At 43.2% G+C, this 25,613-nt stretch overlaps 1 protein-coding gene across 1 annotated transcript in view; it reads left to right on the forward strand.

The window, feature by feature from the left end:
* Window positions 1-25,613, forward strand: part of LOC144792178 (tenascin-X-like) — a 567,777-nt gene that overhangs the window by 244,064 nt on the left and 298,100 nt on the right. The window contains exons 10-11 of the mRNA XM_078667078.1: window positions 4,211-4,465; window positions 8,314-8,568. Coding sequence (XP_078523204.1) covers window positions 4,211-4,465; window positions 8,314-8,568 — 510 coding nt within the window. The remainder of the gene's footprint in view (window positions 1-4,210; window positions 4,466-8,313; window positions 8,569-25,613) is intronic.

Here is a 25,613-nt window from a genome sequence, read left to right on the forward strand (position 1 = left end):
CCGAGGCATTACCAGAGGCTGAGATTAATTTAAACTTTGCATATACTACTTTTTGTCTGATTTAGTGCAACACACTTAGGGCCTGATAATGAGTTTTGGCAGTATGAGGGTGAGCAGTACTCCACTGCTGCGCCCCTGCCCCTTCAACCTCACCGCCACCCGCCAGATTACAAGTTATTTGTAGTCTTGTGTATGGCGGCTTGGCGTTCCCAGGGTGGTGCCTCATTTAAAGGCTGTGTTGAATTTGAAAAAGGCACCACAATGGGAACACCTCACAAGGTTGTTCCACGGCTTGAACTGAAAAGTCTACGCTGTGCAGGAACTTTTGTGCATGCACAAGGGGGGGGACATGTTATGCCCCTTTGTGTGTATGGGCAAGCAGAGAAGGCACACAGGGCACTCTAGGACTCCCTTTGTTTCCTCTCCACCAGGGTTGACATGGAGGAGGAACCTTCATGTCACCAGTGGAGGTGAGGAAACTTGTAATATGCTTGGCTGGACCAAGGCGGTCCCACCAAGCATATTGCGACCTCTGACCGCTGCATCACCTTCAGTGAACTGTAGTTAACTGGCAGCAGTCCTAGGGCTGTCTGACTTCCCAGCTCATAATGGAGCAGTCGGACCACTGGTTCAGCAGTGGCTGTACCGCCACTGTCATGGCCATGTGTCTTGCTCCGCCTTTCAGATAATACAGAATCTCACACACACTGCCTCAAACATGGCAAAGCAGGACACATAAAGCACAACAAAAACCTAGGAAAGGGGTTAACTTTACAAAATGCAAAGACTCTCTTTTTAGAATAAGGCTTGTTGTTTTATTTATGCAATGCTCTCTAAGAGGAAAGGTTTTCCAGATGTCAAACGGACCACATTCAAATGTATATATAGATATATATTTATATGCAAGCAATATTAACACACTTGGTAAATGCAACAGTTAAATGCATGGATAATAATATGAATACAAACAGCAAAAAATATGAGATAACACTCAAGCAAATAATATGGGACATTCTGAAAGAGATCAGAAAGATATATATACCTTAAATACATCAAATTATTACTTTGGATGTGCACTCTGACTCATCCACACATCACAAAGAAAACACCTCAAATTACCACCGCCACTGGAAACACGCAACACAATGGCACTAGTCGGAAACAAATCACCTCACACAATCGTTCACTCGACATCCTTGCCAACTCAATCTAGGGGAAACTGCTACAGCCAGGTGATGAACTGGCGATCAGGACTCAAATCCAAATTCTTGTGGCAATACATCTACTCCACAAGCGTACTTCCAACTTGGCTGTCAACAACCCTCAGCTTTATAGTCTCAAAACACACTAGAAGGTTCGAAATTCTTCCGCTCTGCGCCAAGGAAACTTACTGGAACTGGCCAGCTTAAAGGCAAGCATTCCACGGCAAGAAGTAGTTCCCACGTTCCCTCTACATTCTCACGTGTTCCTGCCTTTATCTTGATGAAGCTTATGAAAGCCTTCCAGGGTACATTAAACAATCTCTCACAAAACAGACCTTGAACGTGATTAACCAAAACAACTAGCAAGCCTGTCTGTGCATGCAGAAAAGCTCAAGCAAGGAAGAGTCAGAATTCAGGATGACATGAGGCCATGTCAAAGCAAATAGTAAGAACTTCATAATGCTTGCCAATGTACAACATGATGCACATTTGTGCACCACTTCCTATAGCATCACATACTTCATCTCTCAATGTAAAACACAATGCACATGTGTGCACCACTACCTATAGCATGACATACTTCATCTCTCAATGTACAACATAGTGCACATTTGTGCACCACTGCTTATAGCATCACATACTTCATCTTTCAATGTACAACACAGTGCACATCTGTGCACCACTGCTCATAACACTGCACTACAAGACCAAAAAGTACATTCCACACCTCTGTCTCTCTCATGCTTTCAAATGCACATCCCACACGTTCTGTTCTGGGCAAGCTGTTCTACTCTGTGACAGCTCCCACTTCACAACTACGTGAAGCGAAACAAGGCATACGCAGGAAGTCGTACATTCAGGCTAGGATAAAATAACACACTAAAGTCAATTAAAATGATGGTAGTCAAAGGTTATCACAGGATGATAGACCATAAGAGTGCCTCTAGGACTACACCATGTGAGTCTAGCGGTCCTCGGACTGCCAGACTATAGGATCCTTAGTGAAGCAGATATACTCAAACTTGTGTCTAGTGCACATTTTGCCAAGTTACTCCTGACTGACAAGCCCCAATCAGGGTAAAACCTATCTTGGGTTGCATCTGTTCTGGTTCAGGGTGAACCTAACACTGCAGTTCAGTCTGAACTGCTACTTCTGGATCAGGGCAAACACAAGGAGATGATGGATGGAGCACTGAAACTTTTCAGACACTCACCCCCTTTCACAGATCTGGGTTGAATCCATCATCTTCTTTAGCTCACTTCGCCACTCAAGTTCAAACCCAGCCATGAGCAAATCAGTCTTGACCCTGTTCCTCATGGAAACTATCCAGCCCGAACTGCCAAGTCAGGTCTTCACTGGACCAGAAACAAACATCCTGGGACCGGTTTTGGTATAACACACTGCATCAGCCAAGCTAGCTAGAATCCATTGACAAAGTGAGCAAGGGACTCATACCAACTTAGGGTGAACAAAGCATACACAAGGCGATGATGGCCAGAGTGGTGAAACTTTTCAGACACTCACCCCTATTCACTATTAGATCTAGGTTGAATACATCATCATTATTTAGCTCACTTCTCTACCCCAGGTCTCATGGGCAGCAGGGCCAAGGCTAATTTGTGTATGACTGGGTCCAAACTGAAATGGCGTGGTGAGCAAAATAATGATGGATTAAACCCAGATCTGTGACTCGGGGTGAATGTTTGACAATGTTCAGCATTCCGTCCATCATCTTTTTGTGTTGCATTTTCTCCCTAAATGGGAAGGGTATGCCCAGACGGGAGGCCCGTGCTCGCTACACCACCGGTTTCCAGCTAGCCTGAATGATGAGAGGTGATGCAGTGAAACCGGTCGTAGGATGCTTGTTTTCCTGTCCAAGGAGGTCCTGGCAGTTCAGACTGGACTGTTCTCATGGGGGGCAGGGACAAGGCTGATTTGCATATGGCTCGGTCCAAACTGGAATGGCATGAACGCAAAATAATGATGGATTAAACCCAGATCTGTAACTTGGGGTGAATGTTTGACAATGTTCAGCATTCCATCCATCATCATTTTGTTTTGCCTATTGGATCTGGGTGAATAATGACTTGCATATGGAGAGGTCCACACTGAGGAGGCATTGTGTGCAAAATAATAATAAACTAGGATACAGCCCAAGTAGTTGTTAGTGTCTGAAAATAAGTTCAGAGTTCAATGTATAATTATTTTTGTATATGTCCAAGCCTAATCCATTGTCCTGCATCTGGATCAGTTTCTAAACCTCATTAAAGTCACTCACTCTCACGGTAGTTGCTGTCAGGCTAATGGAATTTAGATTCTAAAAACCTCAGGCTGGGAAAAGGTAATATTCCAAAAGATACTTTTCAGAAATATTTATTAAAAATCAAACTTTTACATTGAATTGAGCTATTAATATATATTGAAAATAGTGGTTAAACGTATTCTCTAGATTCTTCCAAACCTTTGCTAACAGAATGAATATTTTAATCTGCACCTCATAGGACAGCCAGAATGTTTCACAGTGAAAATAGCTTAAAGGGGCTGTTCAATGTAGAAACATGGTAAAATTAAATGTATACATGTCCAATTCTTAAATACCATGCAACCTAATTTACAGATGCAAGTTTTCCATTTCATACTACTGGATGGCACAAAAGGAGCTGCAATCCACAGGGGACATTTAACTCTCCATGCTGTTACTTTAGCTTCTAATCCATGTACTATGCCCTTCAAAAAGAGTTAGATAGGTGAATCAGGGATGTTTACATGTTCTAGGGACCAGAGTACATACACTGGGCACTGTTCCACACTTCCCTAACGTGCAGAGTTTTCAAACATGCAATAAAATAAGCCATAAAGGATGCTATTTGCTATTAGCATCATCCTCAGCAGGCAGCAGTCAGCCTCGAGTATTCCTACTCTGACATTTCTATAAAGAGATCAAACTTCATATAATTGCTTAAGAAATGTATGTATAGTGACTCACATTCCTTTATTTTTCTTTCAGTACCCAATGTCACCAATAATCTGGACATCACAGAGGTTACGATCGATTCAGTTTCCCTCAGTTGGCTCCCACCGACTGGCAATCAAAGCTTCTATTTGATACAAGTGTTAGGCAATCCAGCCTCAAATTTGACAACATTCTCCGAAGATGTGCCCATCACAAATTTAATACCTGGGAATTACTACACGTTCTTAGTCTCAGCTGTGTCTGGAAATGGTCTTCAGGGAAAGAGCAGCTTGAAATCAGTATACACAGGTGAGCATTTTCCATATGAAATTGAAACAATTTTGAAAGTTTGCCATTTCAGGTGCAATATCAATGTTCAGAAGCTTCATACAACATTTTTTTAAATGATAAAATAATAATGCTCATTAGATGAACCCTGGGTATCTTTATTAACCCCCTGCTCACCGTTCACACGCAGGTTAACTCAGTGGTGTCTGCCTGTTTCTTTTCCCTCCGTACCATCCGTAAGGTTTCCCGATTCTTCTCTGTCGCCGCCCTCAAGCTCATTCTCATAGCCATGGTGCTATCGCGCCTTGACTATGGGAATGTGATCAATAATGGTGCTCCAGCCTACCTGATCCGCCGGCTCCAACTGATACAAAATCAGGCGGCCCGCCTGATTTATGGTCTTCCCAAAACCAACCATGCGACCCCTCTGTTGCAGTCTCTGCACTGGTTACCGGTGAGGGAGAGGGCCCTTTTCAAGTTGGGCTGCATCACGTATCAGGCTAGGTCGGGGACTACCCCCGCTTTCCTTTGTGAAGCCATTTCATCCTACCTTCCGACTAGAGAGCTCCGCTCCGCTCACCAGGCTCTCTTCTCAGTCCCCCGATTCAGGAAGCAGAAGTCCGGGGGGGCAGATTTGCGGTGCTAGCTCCATCCTTCTGGAATTTGCTTCCTTTTGCACTTAGGACTTCATCCTCCTACTTGGAATTCCGCAAACTTCTCAAGACCTTCCTGTTTTCTAGATCTGCAACAGCCTCGCCTTCCCCTCCGCCTCCATTGGTTCACCGCTGTCCAGCGCCATGAAACCGTTCCGGTATAAGTGCGCTTAATAAATATTTTAAAATTCAAAATTCAAATTCAAATTCAAAATTCAAATTCAATGTGCTAGACCCGTTGCGTGAAGATATACCGTAACAAAATGTTCCTCCTGCTCATATATCAACTGCCTGTTCACGTCTAGTGGCAAATTAATGCAAAGGACTTGTATAAAGTATGGGTATAAGAAAGTGAATTACTGATTGGGGTGAATGTTAGTCCACGAAATTTAATAAAGTCCGTTAGGTCCCGTGAAAATTAGTGAAAATGTGGAAAGCATTTAGAAGTACCAAAAAAGTCAATATCACATTAACAATAAAAAGGAAAATCGAATTTATAAAATTAGAGGAACATGTTATAAACTAAATGACACCAAAGCAACAAAAATCCAAAATGGGGAATCAGAGACATGAAATGTAAAAGAGCATGTGCTCGAGATCTAGGCATGATTTCAGGCTGACTGCGACAGAGCAAGGGCTGGATACACTCAACAGGTTCATCCCAGTCAAAGGTTCTTACTTTCTGACTTAGTCTCTGAAATGGAAGTTGAAATTTTCTAGCGGGGCAAGGTTGCAGACAGTAACTGAAGAAGTCCTTTCAAAGCCATGTAGCCTCTGGACATAGTCCAACTAAAGCCATCAGTTTTGGAAGTAAAAGATCAGAGCAAAAATAGTTCCATTTGCGCAGACAGAGAGGTCCGGTCGTTGGGGGATACTTTTCTTGCCTTCAGCCTGTCAAGATTTCTTCTTTCACACTTGGGGGGCATATTTATGATTTTTGCTGTACAGGGTAGCCGAGCAAGTCGCCTTGCTGCATTGCCCTGCATCACAGGGAAATGGCAAGAATGCATAATATTTATCCAATATGGTGCATTTTTGTCCTTTTTCCTTACGCTGGATCCGTTTTGGCAGCCTAGCGCCAATGCAGGCACCCTTGCACCATGGTGCTAGGGTGCCTGTGTAGTAGGTAGGAATTGTATTTGCAGGAAGGAGCACCTTCTTGCACAAAAGAGATCCTAACAGGGTTTTTCCTCTTTCCTATGTTTGCTGCATACTGAAGCACACATAGAAAGAGGAAAAAATGCCTCTCCTGGGAGGGTGTATCTTTTTGGTGCATTCCCACGTTAACAAGGTCTTGTAAATCTGGGAATGCATCAAAAACCATGAGAGTTGTGTCGGAACACTCATGCAATGCCCATGGGATGCCTACCCAGGGAAGAGTAATGCAACACAGTGCTTTGGACTGCTTTATGTCACTCCATATTTGTTGAGCCACTGAAAGCCAAGCAAAGCGGCATTTCCTGGCTTTAGAAATATGACTTAAAGATTGTGTCGCTCCTGCATCACATTGCGTGGTACAAGGGCGAAACAAACTGGGTCATATTTATGGCCCATTTCTCATTTTTGAAGCACAGCATTCTCCATCAGGGCAGGGCTGCAGGGTGAATCCAGGAAAGTCACATTAGAATTAGAAAAGATCAGCGAAAGTGTCTGCTGAACATGTTTTTCAAATGCAAAAAGAACAATTGATGGACAGACTGCAGGACAATGTCGTAAATGTACCCCAGTACAGAGATCTGGGCCTAAATCCATCATTTGTTTGCTCACCATGCCATTCCAATTTGAACCTAGACAAATGCAAATCAGACTTGACCCTGCACCCAATGGGAACAGTCCAGCCCGCACTGCCAGGCCAGTTCCACCCTGAACTGGAAACAAGCATCCCAGGACTGGTTTCAGGGTTTCACCACTCATCAGCCAGGATAGCTTGAATCCAGTGGCATGGAGAGCACGGGACCCTCGTCTGGGCATACCCATCCCACTCGGGGTGACAAATGCAAAAACAACAATTGATGGACAGAATACAGAACAATGTCATATTATCGTGCCAGTACAGAGATCTGGGCCTAAATCCATCAGTTTTTGCTCACCATGCCATTCCAGTTTGAAACCAGGCATATGCAAATCAGTTTTTAACCCTCAATAAGGTCACTCACTCTCAGGGTGCTGTCAGGCTAATGGAATTTATCTTCTAAAAATCTCTGGCTGGGAAAAGGTAATATTGTAAAAGATACTTTTCAGAATTATTTTTTAAACATCTAACTTTACCACTGAATTGAGATATTATAATATATGGAAAATAGCGGTTGAACATATTTTCTAGATTCGCCCAAACTTTTGCTAACAGAATTAATATTTTAATTGCCACCTCATAGTACAGGCAGAACGTTCCACAGGGAAAATAGCTTTCAGGAGCTTTTCAGTGTAGAAACATGGTAATATTAAATTTCTACATGCCCAATGTTTAAAAACCATGCAACCTACCTTACGGGCTGTGAGGCCTATATAGTTGTGACTCATTAATAATGAATAGGAAGTTTTTCTCCTACAAAAAGGATTTTTTTGACAGGTCGGGCCACAGATTTAAACTGGACTTTGGCAGGCCTGAAGCCAAGTTTTCCACTTCACACTACTGGATTGCACAATTAGTGCTGCAATCCACAGGTGGCATTTAACTTTCAATGCTGTGAGTGTAGCGTCTCCTCGATACACTATGGCCTTCAAAGAGAGTTAGATAGGTGAATTAGGGACTAGTCATATGTTTACATGCTCTAGGGGTCAGAGTCCATACAATAGGCACTGTTTTTGTGCAGTCTTCAAACATGCAATAAAATAAGCAAAAAAGGGGGGTGAACGGTCTAAAAGTGGGATAAGCTCATAAGGGAAATATGTTTCTTTTGTGTTCATAACCAAGATTGGAGAATAAGGAACCACAATGCAATTCATTTTATTTGAAACAAATTCACTTTATTCCCTTATTTCACTTGGTTTTATGAATTATCATTACCTTTGGCAAAGACCATCACTTATAGAAAAATGTCTGCAGGGGTTGATGCTGTCAGTAAAGGATGCTATTGACTATTAGCACCATCCTGAGCAGGCGGCAGTCAGTCTCGCGTATTCCTACTGTGACATTTTTATTAGGAGGTCAAACTTATTATAATTGCTTAAGAAATGTCTGTAATAGGGACTCACATTCCTTTATTTTTTTTTCAGTACCCAATGTCACCAATAATCTGGACGTCACTGAAGTTACCATCGATTCAGTTTCTCTCAGTTGGCTACCACCCACTGGCAACAAAAGCGTTTATTTGATAAAAGTGTTAGGTAATCCATCCAAGAATATGGCAACATTATATGAAAATGTGACCATCACAAATTTAATACCTGGGAATTACTACATATTCTTAGTCTCAGCTTTGTCTGGAAATGGTCTTGAGGGAAAGAGCAGCATTATATCAGAATACACAGGTGAGCATTTTCCATATGCAATTGAAACCATTTTGATAGATTGCCATTTCAGGTGTAATATCAATGTTCATAAGCTTTATATAACAATTTTTTAAATTATAAAATAATAATCCTCAATTGATGAATGTGCTAAAGTTATACCGTAACAAAATTTTTCTCCTGCTCAAATATCAACTGCCTTTACACTTCTATTGGCAAATTAATCAGAGGATTTGTATAAAGTATTTTGTATAAGAAAGTTAATTACTAATTAGGGTGAATGTTAGTCCACGAAAATTAATAAAGTCACTAAGCTGTTAGGTCTCGGCAATGTTAGTGAAAATGTGTAAAGCATTTAGAAGTACCAAAATAGTAAAAAAGTCAAAATCAGAGCTCAATAAACATGGAAATTCAATTTATATTATTAGAGGAAATTGTAATAAATTAAACAACACCAAAACAACACAAAACCAAAATGGGGAGCAGGAGACATGAAATGTAAAAGATTTCAGAGAAAAGCACAGTAACAAATAAAGAGACAATTGAAGGTTATTTTAGCATGTGCTTGAGACCTAGGCATAATTTCAGGCTGACTGCGACAGAGCACGGGTCGGATACACCCAATAGGTTCATCCCAGTCAACGATTTTTACCTTCTGACTTAGTCTCTGAAATGGAAGTTGAAATCCTTCAGCAGGGAAGGTTGCAGACTGTAACTGAAGAGGTCCATTTGAAGACAGGTAGCCTCTAGACATGGTACCCCTAAAGTCATACGTTTTGGCAGGAAAACCTCAGAGCCAAAAAAGTTCAATTTGCACAGCCAAAGAGGTCCACTCCTTGGCAGGATACTTTTCTTGCCTTCCGCCTGTCAAGAATTCTTCATTCACACTTTGGGGGCATTTATGATTTTTACTGTGCAGGATAGCAAAGCAAGCCACCTTGCTGCATTGCCCTGCATCACATGGAAATGGTAAGAATGCACCATATTTATCCAATACGGCGCATTTCTGTCCCTTTTTATTGCGCTGGTGCAATCTTGGCAGCGTAGTGCCAATGCAGGCACCCTTGCACCAAGGTGCTAGGGTGCCTGTGCTGTAGGCCAGAATGTTTTTTGCAGGAAGGAGCACCTTCCTGCCCAAAAGCAATCCCTTGAGGCTTTTTCCTCTTTCTATGTGTGCTGCATACAGAAGCACGCATAGAAAGAGGAAAAAATGCCTCTCCTGGGAAGGCGTTTCCTTTTTGATGCATTTCCAGGTTTACAAGGTCTTGCATATCTGGGAATGCATCAAAAACCATGAGAGTTATGAGGGGAACACTCATGCAATTCCCATGGGATGCCTACCCAGGGCGGAGGAATGCAACACACTGCTTTGGACTGCTCTGTGCTACTCCATATTTTTTGAGCCACTCAAAACCAAGCAAAGGGGCATTGCATGGCTTTAAAAATGTGTCTTAAAGTTTGTGTTGCTCCTTCACTACATTGCATGGTGTAAGTGCGGCACACAAAGGGTCATATATACTTTTTTGAAGCATAGCATTCTCCATCAGGGCAGGGTGAATCTGGGAGAGTCACATTAAAATCAGAAAGGACTGGCACAAGGGTCTGCTGAACATGTTTTTCAAATGCAAAAAGAACAATGAATGTACAGAATGCAGACAATGTCATACATTCACCCCAGTACAGAGATCTAGGCCTAAATCTATAGTTGTTTTGCTCAACATGCCATTCCAGTTTGAACCCAGACATATGCAAATCAGTCTTGACACAGCGCCCAATGGGAGCACTCCAGCCCGAACTGCCAGGCCAGGTCCTTCCTGCACTGGAAACAAGCATCCTAGGACTGGTTTTGGGATTTCACCTCATCAGGCAGAATAGCTTGACTCCAGTGGCATGGAGAGCACACCTCTGGGCATACCCGTCCCACTCAGGGTGACACATGCAAAAAGAACAATTGATGGACAGAATGCAGAGCAATGTCATACATTCACCTCAGTATAGAGATTAGGGCTTACACCCATATTTTTTTTTGCTCAGCATGGCATGCCATTTTGAACCCAGCCATATGCAAATCAGTTTCTAAACCTCATTAAGGTCACTCACTCTCAGGGTAGTTGCTGTCAGGCTAATGGAATTAGCTTTTTCAAAAACCTGAGGCTGGGATAAGGTAATATTCGTAAAGTTACTTTTCAGAAATATTTATTAAAAATCTAACTTTACCATTGAATTGAGTTATTAATATATATAGATAATAGTGGTTGAACATATTCTCTAGATTCTCCCAAACCTTTGCTAACAGAATTGATATTTTAATCTGCACCTCATAGGACAGCCAGAACGTTTCACAGTGTAAATAGCTTTCAGGGTATTTTCAGTGTCGGAACATGGTCATATTAATTTTTTACATGTCCCATTTTTAAATACGATGCACCCTACCCCATAAGCTGCAAGGTATTCATAGGTGTGACTCACTAATAATCAATTGGAAGTTGTTCTCCTACCAAAAGGATTATTTTGAGAGGTCCGGCCTTAGATTTAACCTGGACGTTGGAAGGCCTGAAGCCATTGTTTCCATGTCACACTTCTGGATTGCACAATATGTGCTGCAATCCATAGGTGACATTTAACTTTCCATGCTGTGAGTATAACTTCTACTCCATATACTATGGGCTTCAAATAGAGTTAGATAGGTGATTCAGGGACTCGCCGCATGTTTACATGTTCTAGGGGTCAGAGCCCATACACTGGGCATTGTTCTGAACTTCCCTAATGTGCAGAGTCTTCAAATATGCAATAAAATAAGAAAAAAGGGGGTGAATGCTCTAAGGGGCATTATCTCAGATTGGGAATATGTTTACGTTGTGTTCATAACTAAGATTAGAGAATAGGGAACCAAAATGGAATCCATTTTATTTGAACTCATTTTTCTTTATTCCCTTATTTCACCTGGTTTTATGAATTATCTGAATCTAGTCTGACATCTATTTTAGTGTAAATCTGCTCTGTTTATTTGTGCTCTGTTTGCAAAGCATTGGACTTCACAAGCCCAAAGATGGATTTGAGGGGTTAAAAATGCTCTGAATTGCAAGTGCTTGAATAATATCTTATCGAACAGAGGACAATGAGTGCTGCTTTTCTGTATCCAGACCACATCTCTCCCTTCCCCAGAGAAGAATTTGCAGTGCATGACAGCTTTTTGTTTATGAGTTTGTTTAACAATGTGGGTATGATATGGAATGCATTCTAATGTGATTGACATGGACATAAACATTAAGCAAAATTGTTCATTTATTGATACCTTCACAGGGTTGAAATTAGAGGGATATCTTCATGATCCTTAATGGCCACATTCTGATGATCTTTACCAGTTTTAATTGTATTTCACGTCTTGATCAGTTTTTATCTTTGGCAAAGACCATTACTTATGGCAAGATATCTGCAGGGGTTGATGCTGTCAGTAAAGGATGCTATTGACTATTAGAATCATCCTAAGCAGACAGCAGTCATTCTTGAGTATTCATATTGTGGCATTTTTATTAGGAGATCAAACTTTAGATAATTGCTTAAGAAATGTCTGTAATAGTGACTCACATTGTTTTATTTTTCTTTCAGAACCCAATGTCACCTATGATCTGAACGTCACCAATGTTTCCCTCTATTCAGTTTCCCTCAGTTGGCTCCCACCGGCGGGCAACAGAAGCTTCTATTTGATACAAGTGTTAGGTAACCCAGCCTTAAATGTGACAACATTCAATGAAGATGTGTTCATCACAAATTTAATACCTGGGAATTACTACACGTTCTTAGTCTCAGCTGTGTCTGGCAATGGTCTTCAGGGAAAGAGCAGCATGATATCAGTGAACACAGGTGAGCATTTTCACATGAAATTGAAACAATTTTTAAAGTTTGCCATTTCAGGTGCAATGTCAATGTTCAGAAGCTTTTTATAACAATGTTTAAAATTAAAAATAATAATTCACAATTGATAAACCTGCTAGAACCATTGTAAAAGTTATGGTGTAACAAAAGTTTTCTCCTGCTCATATACCAACTGCTTTGTCATTTCTAGTGGCAAAATGAATGCAAAGGATTTGTATAAAGTATGGGTATAAGAAAGTGAATGACTAATTGGGATGAATGTTAGTCCACAACAAATAATAAGGTCACCAAGCTGTTAGGTCCAGACAAAGTTAGTGAAAATATGTAAAGCATGTAGAAGTACCCTAAAAAGTAAAAAGTCAAAATCATAACACAATAAAAATTAAAATCTAATTTATAAAATTAGAAGAAAATGTAATAAACTAAATGACACCAAAACAACAAAAATCCAAAATGAAGAACCGGAAACATGAAAAGTAAAAGATTTAAGAGAAAAGTGCAGTAGCAAATTAAAGAGACAATTTAGGGTAATTTTAGCCTGTGCTCGAGACCTAGGCATGATTTCAGGCTGATTGTGACAGACCACAGGCCGGATGCACCCAACAGGTTCATCCCAGTCAAGAATGTTTACCTTCTGACTTTTAAATAGAAGTTGAAATCCTCTCGCGGGGCAAGGTTGCAGACTGTGACTGAGGAAGTCCATTCAAAGCCAAGTAGCCTCTGGACATGGTCCCAATAAAGCCATCAGTTTTGGCAGGAAAATCTCAGAGCACAAAAAGTTCAATTTGCGCAGCCAGGGAGCTCCGCTCATTGGCTGGATACTTTCCTTGCCTTCACCGTCAAGATTTCTTCATTCACACTTGATGGCATAGTTATGATTTTTCTGTGCAGGGCAGCACAGCAAGCAACCTTACTGCATGGCCCTGCATCACAGGGAAAGGGCAAGAATGCACCATATTTATCCAGTACGAGGCATTGCTGACCTTTTCCCTTTCGCTGGTGCCGCTTTGGCAGCCTAGTGCAAATGCAGGCACCCTTGGTACAAGAGTGCCTGTGTTGTAGACAGGAATGTTTTTTTCGGGAAGGAGCACCTTCATGCACAAAAACAATCCTGAAAGACTTTTATCTCTTCCTTTGTGTGCTGCAGTATGCAGCACACATAGAAAGAGGAAAAAACAATGACAAATAAAGGTATTTTTCCTTATTGTGCATCTCCTGGGAAGGAGTAATTTTTTGGTGCATTCCCAGGTTTAAAAGGTCTTGTAAATCTGGAAATGCATCAACAACCATGAGAGTTGTGTCAGGACACTCATTAAACGCCCATGGAATGACTACCAAGGGCAGAGTAATATTTTGGGCTGCGTTGTGTTACTCCATATTTTTTGAGCCACTCAAAGCCAAGCAGCAATGCATGGATTTAGAAATATGACTGAAAGTTTGTGTTGGCCCTGCACCAGATTGCGTGGTGAAAGTGTGACACAAACTAGATGATATATATGGCCCTTTTTGGAAGCACAGAATTCTCCATCAGGGCAAGGCTGCAGGTTGAATCCAGGAAAGTCAAATTAAAATCAGAAAGGATTGGCGCATGGGTCTGCTGAACATATTTTTCAAGCATCAAAAAGCTCTGAGTGGGACAAAATTAAAATCTTTGTCTGCTAAGTTTGCACCTTGAGTGTATTTTTTTGGGTAGTTAATTCTGGCCATCTGGAGGTCTGGAAGTCCAAACTATTTCCAAGTCTCAACTTTTCAGAGATTGTTGGGGAGATCCAGCTATATGCACCCAAGGATCTGAGGACCTTTTAAAAATGGAAATTGACACTTGTATAGCGCACTACTCACCCACAAGGCTCTCAAGGCGCATGTACGAATACCGCTGTGGAACCCATCCTGGCTTTCCCTGTGAGGTGTCCACTCCTGGGCACCCCCAAGGTAGAGGCCAGGCATCCTTAGCGTTGTGGGGGCCGTTGTGGACATTAAGCAAGCTATTGCCCAGAGTTGCAGAGTGGGACTTCATGTTTGGAATAGGCACCGAGGCGAGAATTATCAGGTCTGTGGAATTTTGAGCCCAAGACCCGCAGAGGCGGGGAATTAAATCCTGGTCCCGGGCTAGACCTCTGCATCAGGGTCTGCCGCTCTAACCATTGAGCCACACTTCTCCACTAAGGGCCAGAATGTATTCCAGCAGACTTCTCCCTTAGGTTCAGTTGCTACTGGGAAGGTCGGAACTTCTGAAAAAAGCTCTTACATATTGTTGTGTCCCTGTAGCCACACAGGAGTTCAACCACCTGACCCATAGGGTCCACTTCTCTGTCTTAGGTGCAAGTGTGAGAAGGTGCATCCCTTCAGATCTCCTTAGAGGTCTCAAATGGTAGGTGCAGTCATTTTTATGTTCTTCCAGATGTCCTGAAAGTGTTTTGTGGAGCTGTGGTTGAGGTGCCATCTTTGAGGATTTTGCTAATTAGCAGATGGTGGTAACTACTCAATATTCCCTAACTAATGGAGTAAACTTTCCAAACCAAACAGGTTCATCCAGGTCAAAGATTTTTCCTTCTGACTTAGTCTCTTAAATGGAATTTGAAATCATCCAGTGGGGCAAGGTTACAGACTATATCTGAGGAAATCCATTCAAAGGCAGATAGCCGCTGAACAAGGTCCCACTGACAATATCAAATTTGGAAGGATGAACTCAGAGTGAAAAAAGTTACAATTTTTTACCTAGAGAGGTCCGCTCATAGGGCCGATTCTTTTTGCACCTTCACCAGTCAAGATTTTCACATTCTGACTTAGCCTTTTTGTTTGGAGCTCAGTATCCTTCAACAGGGCCAAGCAGGCAGGCTGAATCCAGGAAGGTTGCACTGAAATCAGAAAGGATTGCTGCAAACGTTTGCTGAATATGTTTTTCGAGCATCAAAAAGCTCTGAGCGGGACCAAAATGAAATCTTTCAAATGTTTGCCTGCTTAGGTCACACTTAAGTTGAATTGAATTGGGAGGTTGGTCCCGGTCCACTGTAGATCCTGGAAGTTCAAAGTTTTTCCAAGTCCCAACATTTCAGAGACTGTTGGGAAAGTCCAGCTGGACAAAGTCAAGGATCACAGGACCTTAGCGACAGCATTAAAGGATCAAAACATACAATAGCATGTACATTCAACATGATACAGAACGTCGGCCCCTGAAGGTGACCCGTGGGAAAGGCAGGGGTGTGTTTAGGGAAATGGCAGTCCATTTATCCTCAGCTACATGAAACGTATCCTAAGAACAACTTCTCTCACTGGTCTGGTGTTCATCTGGTTACCTTTGGCCTAGAGAAGAAAGGCTTCCCTATACTCTGGTCTCTTCTTACAATGACCTACGAATTGATACGCTTCACCTTGTCCTTTTCAAGTAATTATGATTCAGGAACCTTGCCAGCTGCCCTTCATGAGCTGACCGGTAATTACTCAAGCCTGTATACCACTCCAACGTTATTTTGCACAACATGTAAGATTTCCTAATAGAATCGCTATTATGATATCTCTATTTAGGAAATGCAAAATGGAATGTACAAAAATAGAGATTTCCTAATACGGATTCCTACTTTGCCGCAGCTTGGTCTCCTCATCTTCCTTCCCAGGCTTCACCATGGACTCTGGGCTGAAAATCAAGAACCACTCTATGGAGCAGACATTGTTAAAGCTTGTATTACACATAGGGAGTGGAGAAAAGGCAGTATAATCAGGGCAAATGTTGGGATGAGCAGCAAACTGGATTTGGTTATGTAGGGATTTCCAAACTCCAGGCAGGGGAGAGGTGGAAGGGAATTCAACCCTCATAAGCCATGAGGTCCCTATGACTGAAGAGCCATCAAGAGGCAGTGGGGTCTCTGTTGTAGCAGGTAAGTAACACAGTATGGAAGTACAGAAGTGCAAGAGAAAGTTGACTACAAGGTCAAAGTTTTTGTGAGGTCTGGGGTTGGGCGTATGGATTCTTGAGTTTTCACCACAGTAAACCAGACCAGGAGGCAACCCCTGCAGCCTGCAGTCTGTCCATGTCTATTTGTTGCTGGAGCCATCCATCTTGTGCCATGTCACAGTAGAGGGGTCCTAAATGAATCCCACTGTGCTTTATAATTAATACTATGCTCCAGACTTTGGATGAAAATCAGTAGATATCACCTCCAGCATTTGCAGAATATCCTTTCAATGTTTGCATCCAAGCATGACTTCACATTTCTACCCCCAGAGCTGATCAGCACTCCTTGCTCAAGCTGTGGCCTACTGGTGACATAACAATGAACAGACTGTTTACCTAACATTAGCACCTATCAAAGTACCTGAAGTAGTACTATCTTCACATGTAAATATTGGTGTTTCTCTACAGTATTGCATTCTCAAATATCATGTTATCTCAAATGTCCCCTATATATCTTAAAATGCAGCATGAAAAACTGATCTGATCTTTACTTGAATCCTCTGATGGCCACCTCTCATTTCACCCTTCCATCCTTTGCAGGCCTCTTCTACATGAAATACTCTTCTTCTCTGTCACATCTACGATTGCCTTAATTTCTATTAATGGATTTCAGCAAAGTGCAAACAACTCATTTTAAAGTTCACAACCTCTCCTTTTTTGGAAAATGACAGCCTAATACTACTGAATTTCCTCTAGCTAATCTATGAACCCCACCAAACACAGACTCGCTCATCCCTCAAACACAGGGACTCGCTCATCCCTCAAACACAGGGACTCACTCATCCCTCTCCTCTTCTATAGTGAGCCATCATCCTCAATTGCAGCAGTCTCACAACCTCTCCTTGGCTATTCAGCTCCAGCCTTGAGTCCTGGTTGGACTGCGGCTAGCCACAGTAATTTCACGTTGAGTTAAACTTTGAACATCATCGTTAATGCATATGGTTATATTTTGAGTGCCTGAACTGTCAACACTGTCACCGTTTATTTTGTATTCCTTGCTTTTTTAGATACCCGAGCAGTGGTTCGGAGATGTTACTCTGTTGTTGTGGCCACCATTTGGAACTAGTGTCTCAATGTCTTTTCCCTTATTGATTGTTGTCCCAGGGTTCTAAAAGACATGTCATCATTGAGTACATTAGTTGGATAATTTTGGTTGCGGGCTGTACTCCTGATGCGGATTACATTCCTATGCTTCAATCCTGACAATGTCTTCCTGCTGTGAGGAGATATGTTCAAGGAGCTAGTTTAATACTAACAAACATACAAATTCAAGGTGTAAAGTTAGATTTTTCTGGACAGCACACGTAGGAATTCATAAAAACCCTTCCCTGCTGCAACATTTGCGTACAGGCACAATCGTCAAAATGTTCAAATTCCATCTATTTACATTGAGATATTATTAATAGTAACACACACACGGTACCAGCAATCCTACGGCCGGGCTCTGCTCCGCCGCAGCACCACCTGCAAAGGGCCGGGCCTTGCTCCGTCTGTCTCCCGGCCGGGCTTGGCTCCGCCGGGGCCCCTCCCACCACCAGTGAAGCCCTCACCAGCGCCAGGAGGCGCATAAAGGCAGCGCCAGGACTGAGAATTAATTGGGGGACGCACACGGTACCTGCAATCCTACGGCCGGGCTCTGCTCCGCCGCAGCACCACCTGCAAAGGGCCGGGCCTTGCTCCGCCTGTCTCCCGGCCGGGCTTGGCTCCACCGGGGCCCCTCACAAGCGCCAGGAGGTGCATAAAGGCAGCGCCAGGACTGAGAATCAATTGGGGGACACACACGGTACCTGCAATCCTACGGCCGGGCTCTGCTCCGCTGCAGCACCACCTGCAAAGGGCCGGGCCTTGCTCCGCCTGTCTCCCGGCCGGGCTTGGCTCCGCCGGGGCCCCTCCCACCACCAGTGACGCCCTCACCAGCGCCAGGAGGCGCATAAAGGCAGCGCCAGGACTGAGAATCAAATGGGGGACACACACGGTACCTGCAATCCTACGGCCAGGCTCTGCTCCGCCGCAGCACCACCTGCAAAGGGCCGGGCCTTGCTCCGCCTGTCTCCCGGCCGAGCTTGGCTCCGCCGGGGCCCCTCCCACCACCAGTGACGCCCTCACCAGTGCCAGGAGGCGCATAAAGGCATTGCCAGTCCCTCGTCGCGCGGGACGCGCGCGGGCGTGCCCGGGAGAAGCCCGGGTAAAGGGCGGGCAGTCTAAGGCAGTCGTTGGCAGAAGGAGGCAGGGCCGGGCCAAGCCCTTAACATCGTGATATGGGTAAGCGAAAGATCTTAAGCAATGGCGATGACGATAATACAAAATCTAAGATACCAAGACATTCACAGTCTATCCTTTCATTTCTGTCCAGGGCAGTGGGGGCTCTTAATAAAGAAATCGCCCATGCCGAACTAGAATTGGGCCTGGAACAAGCTGCCGTCTTACCCATCATACCTAGCTCTCCAAACCCTGTGGATCCTACTGACACTGCAGCTTGTGGCGATGCTCTTATTACTCCCGTTATTCCTCTGGAACCCCTGGTAACAGTTACACAGCCTGTAGCCACACACACTACCTTAGCGGACATTCTATCAGAGCCACCACAGCTTGCCACCACTCCTCAGCCTGGTGATGCATCTAAGAGGAAGAAAAGGGGGAAAGCTAAACATTTGCCAGGGCCCACAGGAATACCTACTAATACCCTGGAGGCACAGTTGGAGGCGCTCTTTGTTGCCCGGATTGAACCGCTCCTTGTGGCCATCGCGAAGGACATTGTGGAAACTTTAAATACTTGCCTGGAGGGACTCTTCAAGAAATGTGTAATTATTGACAAAATGGTTACTGGTCACAACTTGCTCCTGGACAGACATAACGAGGGCCTTGCTGGGGCAGGGCCGGGAAGCTCAACAAGGGAGCCTATGGTGATCGACCCACCTGCCGATCCTATTGTATCTGCACCACCCCCCACCCAAGTGGTTAGTTTGAGGGTACCTCAAAAGCTGTCCACTGTAAGAACTCCCTTAGTAAGTAACACCCACCGTCATTTATTACCAGAGGCAGCTCCGCTAGTGGCAATCTTTGTGGGCACTCCACCCCTGAATAGAGGAGAGTGCGAGTGCGCCAGTGATGTCATGGCTAAAGTACGAACCTGGTGCACTGCCTCATGTAGTGGGAGCAGCATCTCTGACAGGATCATTTCTGCTAACAGGGTGGGATGGATTGGGAAGGTACCAAAAACGGTTCAGGGGGATTGTGTGATAGTCAATTTTGACAGGGCCGATGTGGCTGGTTCTAGAGTCTCGAGCAATGATCACTTAAGACCATTGCCTTTAGGCTTCTTCTACCCACCCACAACGAGCCCACACGGACCACAACGCCCTCCTAGAGGGGGTATGTGTGGACCACATCCAGTAAGGGCGGGGAGGCCAGGCTCGCTAATCCCCCGCTATCAAGCACCAACAGGAGCGGATCGATCGACCCATATTGGTTTGAACCCCCCCGATGGGGGTGGGTTGGCTCTCAGTAACCGCTTTTCCCCACTTTCTGGGCTAGAGGATACAGCTTGACTACCTGTACCACCAGTATCACACTCAGTAAAAGAACCTAGTCGCACTCCTGATACAACGGAAACATGCAGGCTACTGAGTTAGAATGTGGCGGGTGTTAGAACAAAAAGGACCGATGAGGCCTGGCTTGCTTTTATTTCTTTGTATGACATTGTAGCTCTCCAGGAATCTTGGGACACATCACCTAGCTTTTGTCTAGATGGTTTCTCGAGTTTCGTGGTGCCAGCTGCCCCTAGTGCCGCGGGCAGAGCTAAAGGCGGGCTCATTCTTCTTTTTTCACTAAAACTTAAGGGGGCACTTAAAGTAATCAATCAATCTTCACCACACCTCCTGTTAGTGGAAAGGGTGATCTCCTCAACTCAGAAAACCATTTTTATTAATTTTTACAATGCAGGAACTCAGGACAATAGCAACGATAACCTTGCTATCCTGGACCAACTGTTGATAGAGGTCAGTCAAGACTCTCATTTTTAATACCGAATTCGTCCTTATGGGTGATTTTAATATTCATCCATGTACTTTGTTATGTGATACCATTGATTTTTTGGGACCAAGCGGCCCAGATATCACGCACTTTGAGCATTCTAAAGAGGGAGAGGCTTTAGAGGAGTGATTGGCTAATTCCAATTTGATGGAGCCGGTCTGTAGTTCAGACATCCCTAGGCTCAACACTTTTAAAGGGTCGGATTCAGGTTCCATCATTGATTACATATTTGTGTCATCTGCTATTTTACATAGTGCCGCCTCATATAGAACCCTATTATCCCCTTTTAGCGATCATAATCCTGTCCTATTGGAAGTTTACTGGGGTGATTCTGTGGGCTCTATGCCGTCCCCCGACAAACCCAGGGTGGGTACACTCAATGTGGTGGACCAGGGTAGACGGCTTAAGTGGGCTAACGTGGTGCCTAATGACTTCTACGAAACTTTGCTCCCCAATATAGAAAGCGCGGTAGCAATTTGCCAAAATCCTAGTGCAGATAACTGCGAAATCTTGGGTGCCTATGAGGAAATTTGCGTACAGATCTCCAACCAGCTGACTGTTAGGTTGAGGAAGAGGGGTAATAAACAACATCGCTGGTTCGACTCTAAATGTTCTAAATCACATAGTGCACACCTAGCAGCCTTAAACCGTAACCCAAGAAACAGGGAGGCTGTATCTATCCTAAGGAGGGAATACAAGCAGGCCATTAGAGAGCGTAAGGAAGCTCTAAAGCAAGAGGCTTGGGAGAAGTTACTCTCAGTTGACGTTATGCGGGATAGTAGTCTATTCTGGAAAGTGATAAATCAGCCCTTGTTCTCTGGCCAGGATAACACGCCTATGGATTGCGTTATCCCCGACGACAGGTGGCTCGCCCATTTTAAAACAGTATATGGAGACCCATCGCCTGGTACTCAGGGCCCCCAACCTATAACTCCTGAGTATGCCCCACTAGTTTTTACTACTGATGAGGTTGAGTTAGCTATTTTGGAAACCTCGAAAAACAAAGCCCCAGGCCCAGATGGGGTGCCCGCATATTTTTACCGGCATTCCCCGAAACTATGGGCAGGAGTGCTTTCCAAAGTTTTTACAGCCGCTAATGGAAATGTTTTTCCCATTTCCTGGGCCACCTCAGTTATAGTACCCATTTTCAAAAAAGGACAGAGGGAGGACCCCGGGTGTTACCGACCCATATTCCTTTTAGACTCAGCTATTAAAATTCTGGGCAGAGTCCTTCTGACAAAATTAAGGGATAGTGTGGAAAGTAGTGGGGGCATAGCTAATGCCCAATATGGGTTTAGGGAGAAGAGAGGTACGGTCGAGCAGTGTTCAAATGTACATCTTTTACTTGCTAAATACACTGTAGCGAAGGAGAGGTCTCTATTTTTGGCCTTTATGGACCTCTCCTCGGCCTTCGACCTGGTAAACAGAACCAAATTATGGGATATCCTCTTGAAGATGGGTATAGACGGGGCCCTGGTAAATTTTATGGCATCACTACACCAGGAATTGTTTGCAAAGATCAGAGTCACTAAGGAGGGTAGATGCACGACTGCATTCAGGTCCATGCGCGGGGTGCGCCAGGGTTGTATCCTGGCCCCCCTCCTCTTCACACTGTACATTAACGGCCTAAGCAGTCATCTGGAGGCGGTACAGGGTGATCTTCCGCGTATAGGGGAGGCTAAACTACCTGCCCTTTTGTACGCGGACGACGCAGTACTTATAGCCCGCACTGGCGTTGGTTTGCAACGGCTTCTGGATGCTTTTGGGGCCTTCATGGACCAACTCGGCTTAAAGATTAACACTAACAAATCCCATACCATGGTATTAGGCTTCCACTGCAGAAAAGGAAAAAGGATGATTTTTAAATGCAAGGAGGAGGTGGTTTCGAGGGTGGCTGTTTTCCCCTACTTAGGAGTATTATTTGATGACAGAGGCTCATGGAGACCACAGGTCAGAGCGAGAAGTCTAGCCGTCGCAAGATCAACTGCTTCACTTATGGGGTTTTCTAAAAGGCTGGGGGCTAGGCCTATGCAGGCAATGCTAAAAATCTATAATTCCAAATGCGTTGCTATTGCAACATACGGTTCCCCCTTATGGGGTTACATAAAAGATGACTCCATCCAGAAGGTGGAAAACAGGTTTTTAAGATCGCTCCTGTCGGTCCCTCAGTCTACCCCAACCTTTTCGACACATGTGGAGCTGGGGTTGGACTTTGTTTCCGACAGGTTACGGCTAGCCCCAATAATCTTCTGGCTAAGGACCTGGCTGAACAGCGAATTATCCCTGAACCACTACATTATGGCTGATGTCATGTCTTTAGATTACTCCAATAGGGTGCCCTGGCTGGAGTACATAAAAAGATCCTTAGTCGATATGGGTCGCTCGGAACTTTTTTACTCACCCTCTTGTATTAGGAGGGAGGACATTGGCAAGATTAAAAAACACTACATGGAGGGGGCAAGATTGGCACGAGAGGAAAGGGAATGGATGAAGCCAAACGTCAGATCCCATTATTTGCTTCTACATTCCCCCTCAATGGAACCATATCTAGCCATTGTCACTAAACCATTTCATAGGTTCTTGTTGACTAAGTTCCGTTTTAATTTAATCCACTTCAAGTTGGGTAGCTTCCCGAAATGGGCGCAACCGGAGGCAGCCCCATTTTGTAAATGCGACAACAGATCTCTACAAAATACAATGCATTTTATTATGTTCTGCAGGTTTTTTACTGTGGAAAGGGCCACATTTTTGCTACCTATTTTAAGAAAGGAAGGCTTTACTCAAGTAAGGCCTGCCGTAATTTACCTCCAGCTCCTAGGTAGCACTTATGTTATATTTAGTGTTGCTAGTTTCTTGGTAGCTGCGATAAGAACGAAATCACGCTTAACAAGATTATGAATTTATTGTTATTCGAATTGTTTACATTCCTTGAAATGAAATCTTTATAATTAATTGTACCTTTTATAATTCCTGCTGCTAATTTGTTTTAACTATGTGTTATCTTGCCTTTGGAATGTATGTACATTGAATTTTATACCTTTTATGATTTTAACAATCGAATAAAGAGTACTTGACGTGACTAGTAACACTTTTACCAGCAAACGGTTTTTGCTTGGATATATGTTATATTAGAGAAGATTCCTTTAAAACTTTTAGTACCTTAAGAAGGGTATCTTTAAAATGTGTTTATCAGCAGCATGAGAATTACTTTTTATATGTTGAAATGTTGAATTCGGCAATGTGGAGTTAAATTGCACCTTTTGTATACCTTTATTAATTTCAATCTTTAGACTGTTCCCACATATCCATGTAAACATCAACTTTTCAACTGACAACACGTTCATCTGCTGTTGTAGTTTCTTAAAACAACTGTTTACTTTTACTTTCAAGAATTTCTGGTCCTGATTTTAAAACAGAAAATTGTTGCAAACTTTTATTAAAAATTCTGTAAAAACACAGAATCATAATACTTTAAATTTCAACTTACCAAATAATGTCAAACATAGTTGGAATGCTTAAATGTTAAGAATTTTCTCCATCATCTTCAGAAACTGCTAAAATGTGCATAGGAAAATAAAACTTCAGCTTTACTATCAAAACATCATGCGAACTGTCAAAACAAAGATAAACTGTTAAACTCCATATTCTGGCTCTCAATAGAAGCTTAAAACCCATAAACTAAAAAAGAATTTGTTAGCAACACAATTAAAACAATAATACATGTTTTGTCATTGGATAAATGTGACAGTCCTGGTTTATAAGAATATAGTATAACAGATTTTTACTTCACACACAAAAATGAAATGGCCCTCAGTAAAATGTGTTCCCTATTGTTAAATGCCTGAGCAGAGAGCAACTATTGTCTCATTTCGAGCATGGTCTATGGCCCTCACACCCACCAAAATATCAGAGACTCTGGCCTCCCCTCTCCTAGAAGAGGACTAACTGACACAATGAGACGCGTTCATCTGGCAGGTTGGTTTCTCTCTGCCTTCAGGTGACCCACTGCTGTATTGTTGGCATTAAAGACACTGGTCCATTGCCTAGCAGGTGACATATTTGATGCACCCACTTATGAACAATCTTTGCTTTATGAAGACAATCACTTGAGGGAAAAGTAATATTTTCAGACCACAGAAATGGGCAAGGACCCTGAATCACAGAGAGATTCCTTCCTCTGTGTGGGAGCCATTGCATATGTACCCATCTCAGACTGTAATACATGGCACGGTGGTCCTGGTCAAGGAAAAGGAGTGATAGCTATCCCACCAGCATAGTTGGGGATTGCCAGTGTGAAATGGTGGCTCTGTGGATGGAGTTCTATGAGGTCTAAGGTTTAAACTAAAAGATCACGACGAGGGTTTACTGGTGTAGACACAGCACTTCTTCTGACTCTAAACAGCTCAGGGTGACTGTGAGATTGGCAGGACAAGAGCATGACCAGTTTACAGGGATAACCCCACTCTGCCAAACTCTGATTGACCTCTAAATTGTTTTCGATGGCATGACTAGTTACTTAAGGTTCTACAATGCTTTTTTTTAATACCAGATCTGTTGTGATGCAAGTTGCAATCTTATTTGGCGGGTGAGGCCTACCACTCCTCATAATTACACATGTTTCTCCTAGGGTATTTGTGCAAAGTATTTGGTCATTGCTTTTCTATAATGTGGCAAAATTCCTCAAAATCTAAATGGTATCCACTATGGCAAAAGGTAAACAATAAAAACAATATTTGCTCCATTCAAAGAGATTCTCTTTTCTTTCTCTTTCGTGCTTGTTGCTTTATGAAGTAAGTATGAAGATAGCTAAAACTTGGCAAGCAAGCCTAGGATTTGTTCAAGGCTAGAAATAGACAATGGCACAAATACTATTTATGGGATGCAAAGACTTCACTAGAACAATATATGGAAACAAGAGTGGTGCCCCTCTGGTGTTACACTGCATATAAGAGCAAGAATCCTCTATACCAGGTGATGTGGCATACTAAAGTTCAATCTCATTTTCCTTCTCTCTTTTAGATATCATATGCAGTAATCAAGTAGAGATGGATATTGTCACAGTCATGCATATCATGCATGTGGTAATGATGTTTGTTTAAATTACGTCTTGCACAGGCACTATAAATGTTTCAATTAAACTCATTATGTATGGGGAGGAACCATTAGTGGTACTTAAGGCCACCAGTAGTAAGGGTATGACCATTTG

Source organism: Lissotriton helveticus, chromosome 11, assembly GCF_964261635.1.
Source record: "Lissotriton helveticus chromosome 11, aLisHel1.1, whole genome shotgun sequence".
Classification (NCBI taxonomy): Eukaryota; Metazoa; Chordata; class Amphibia; order Caudata; family Salamandridae; genus Lissotriton; species Lissotriton helveticus.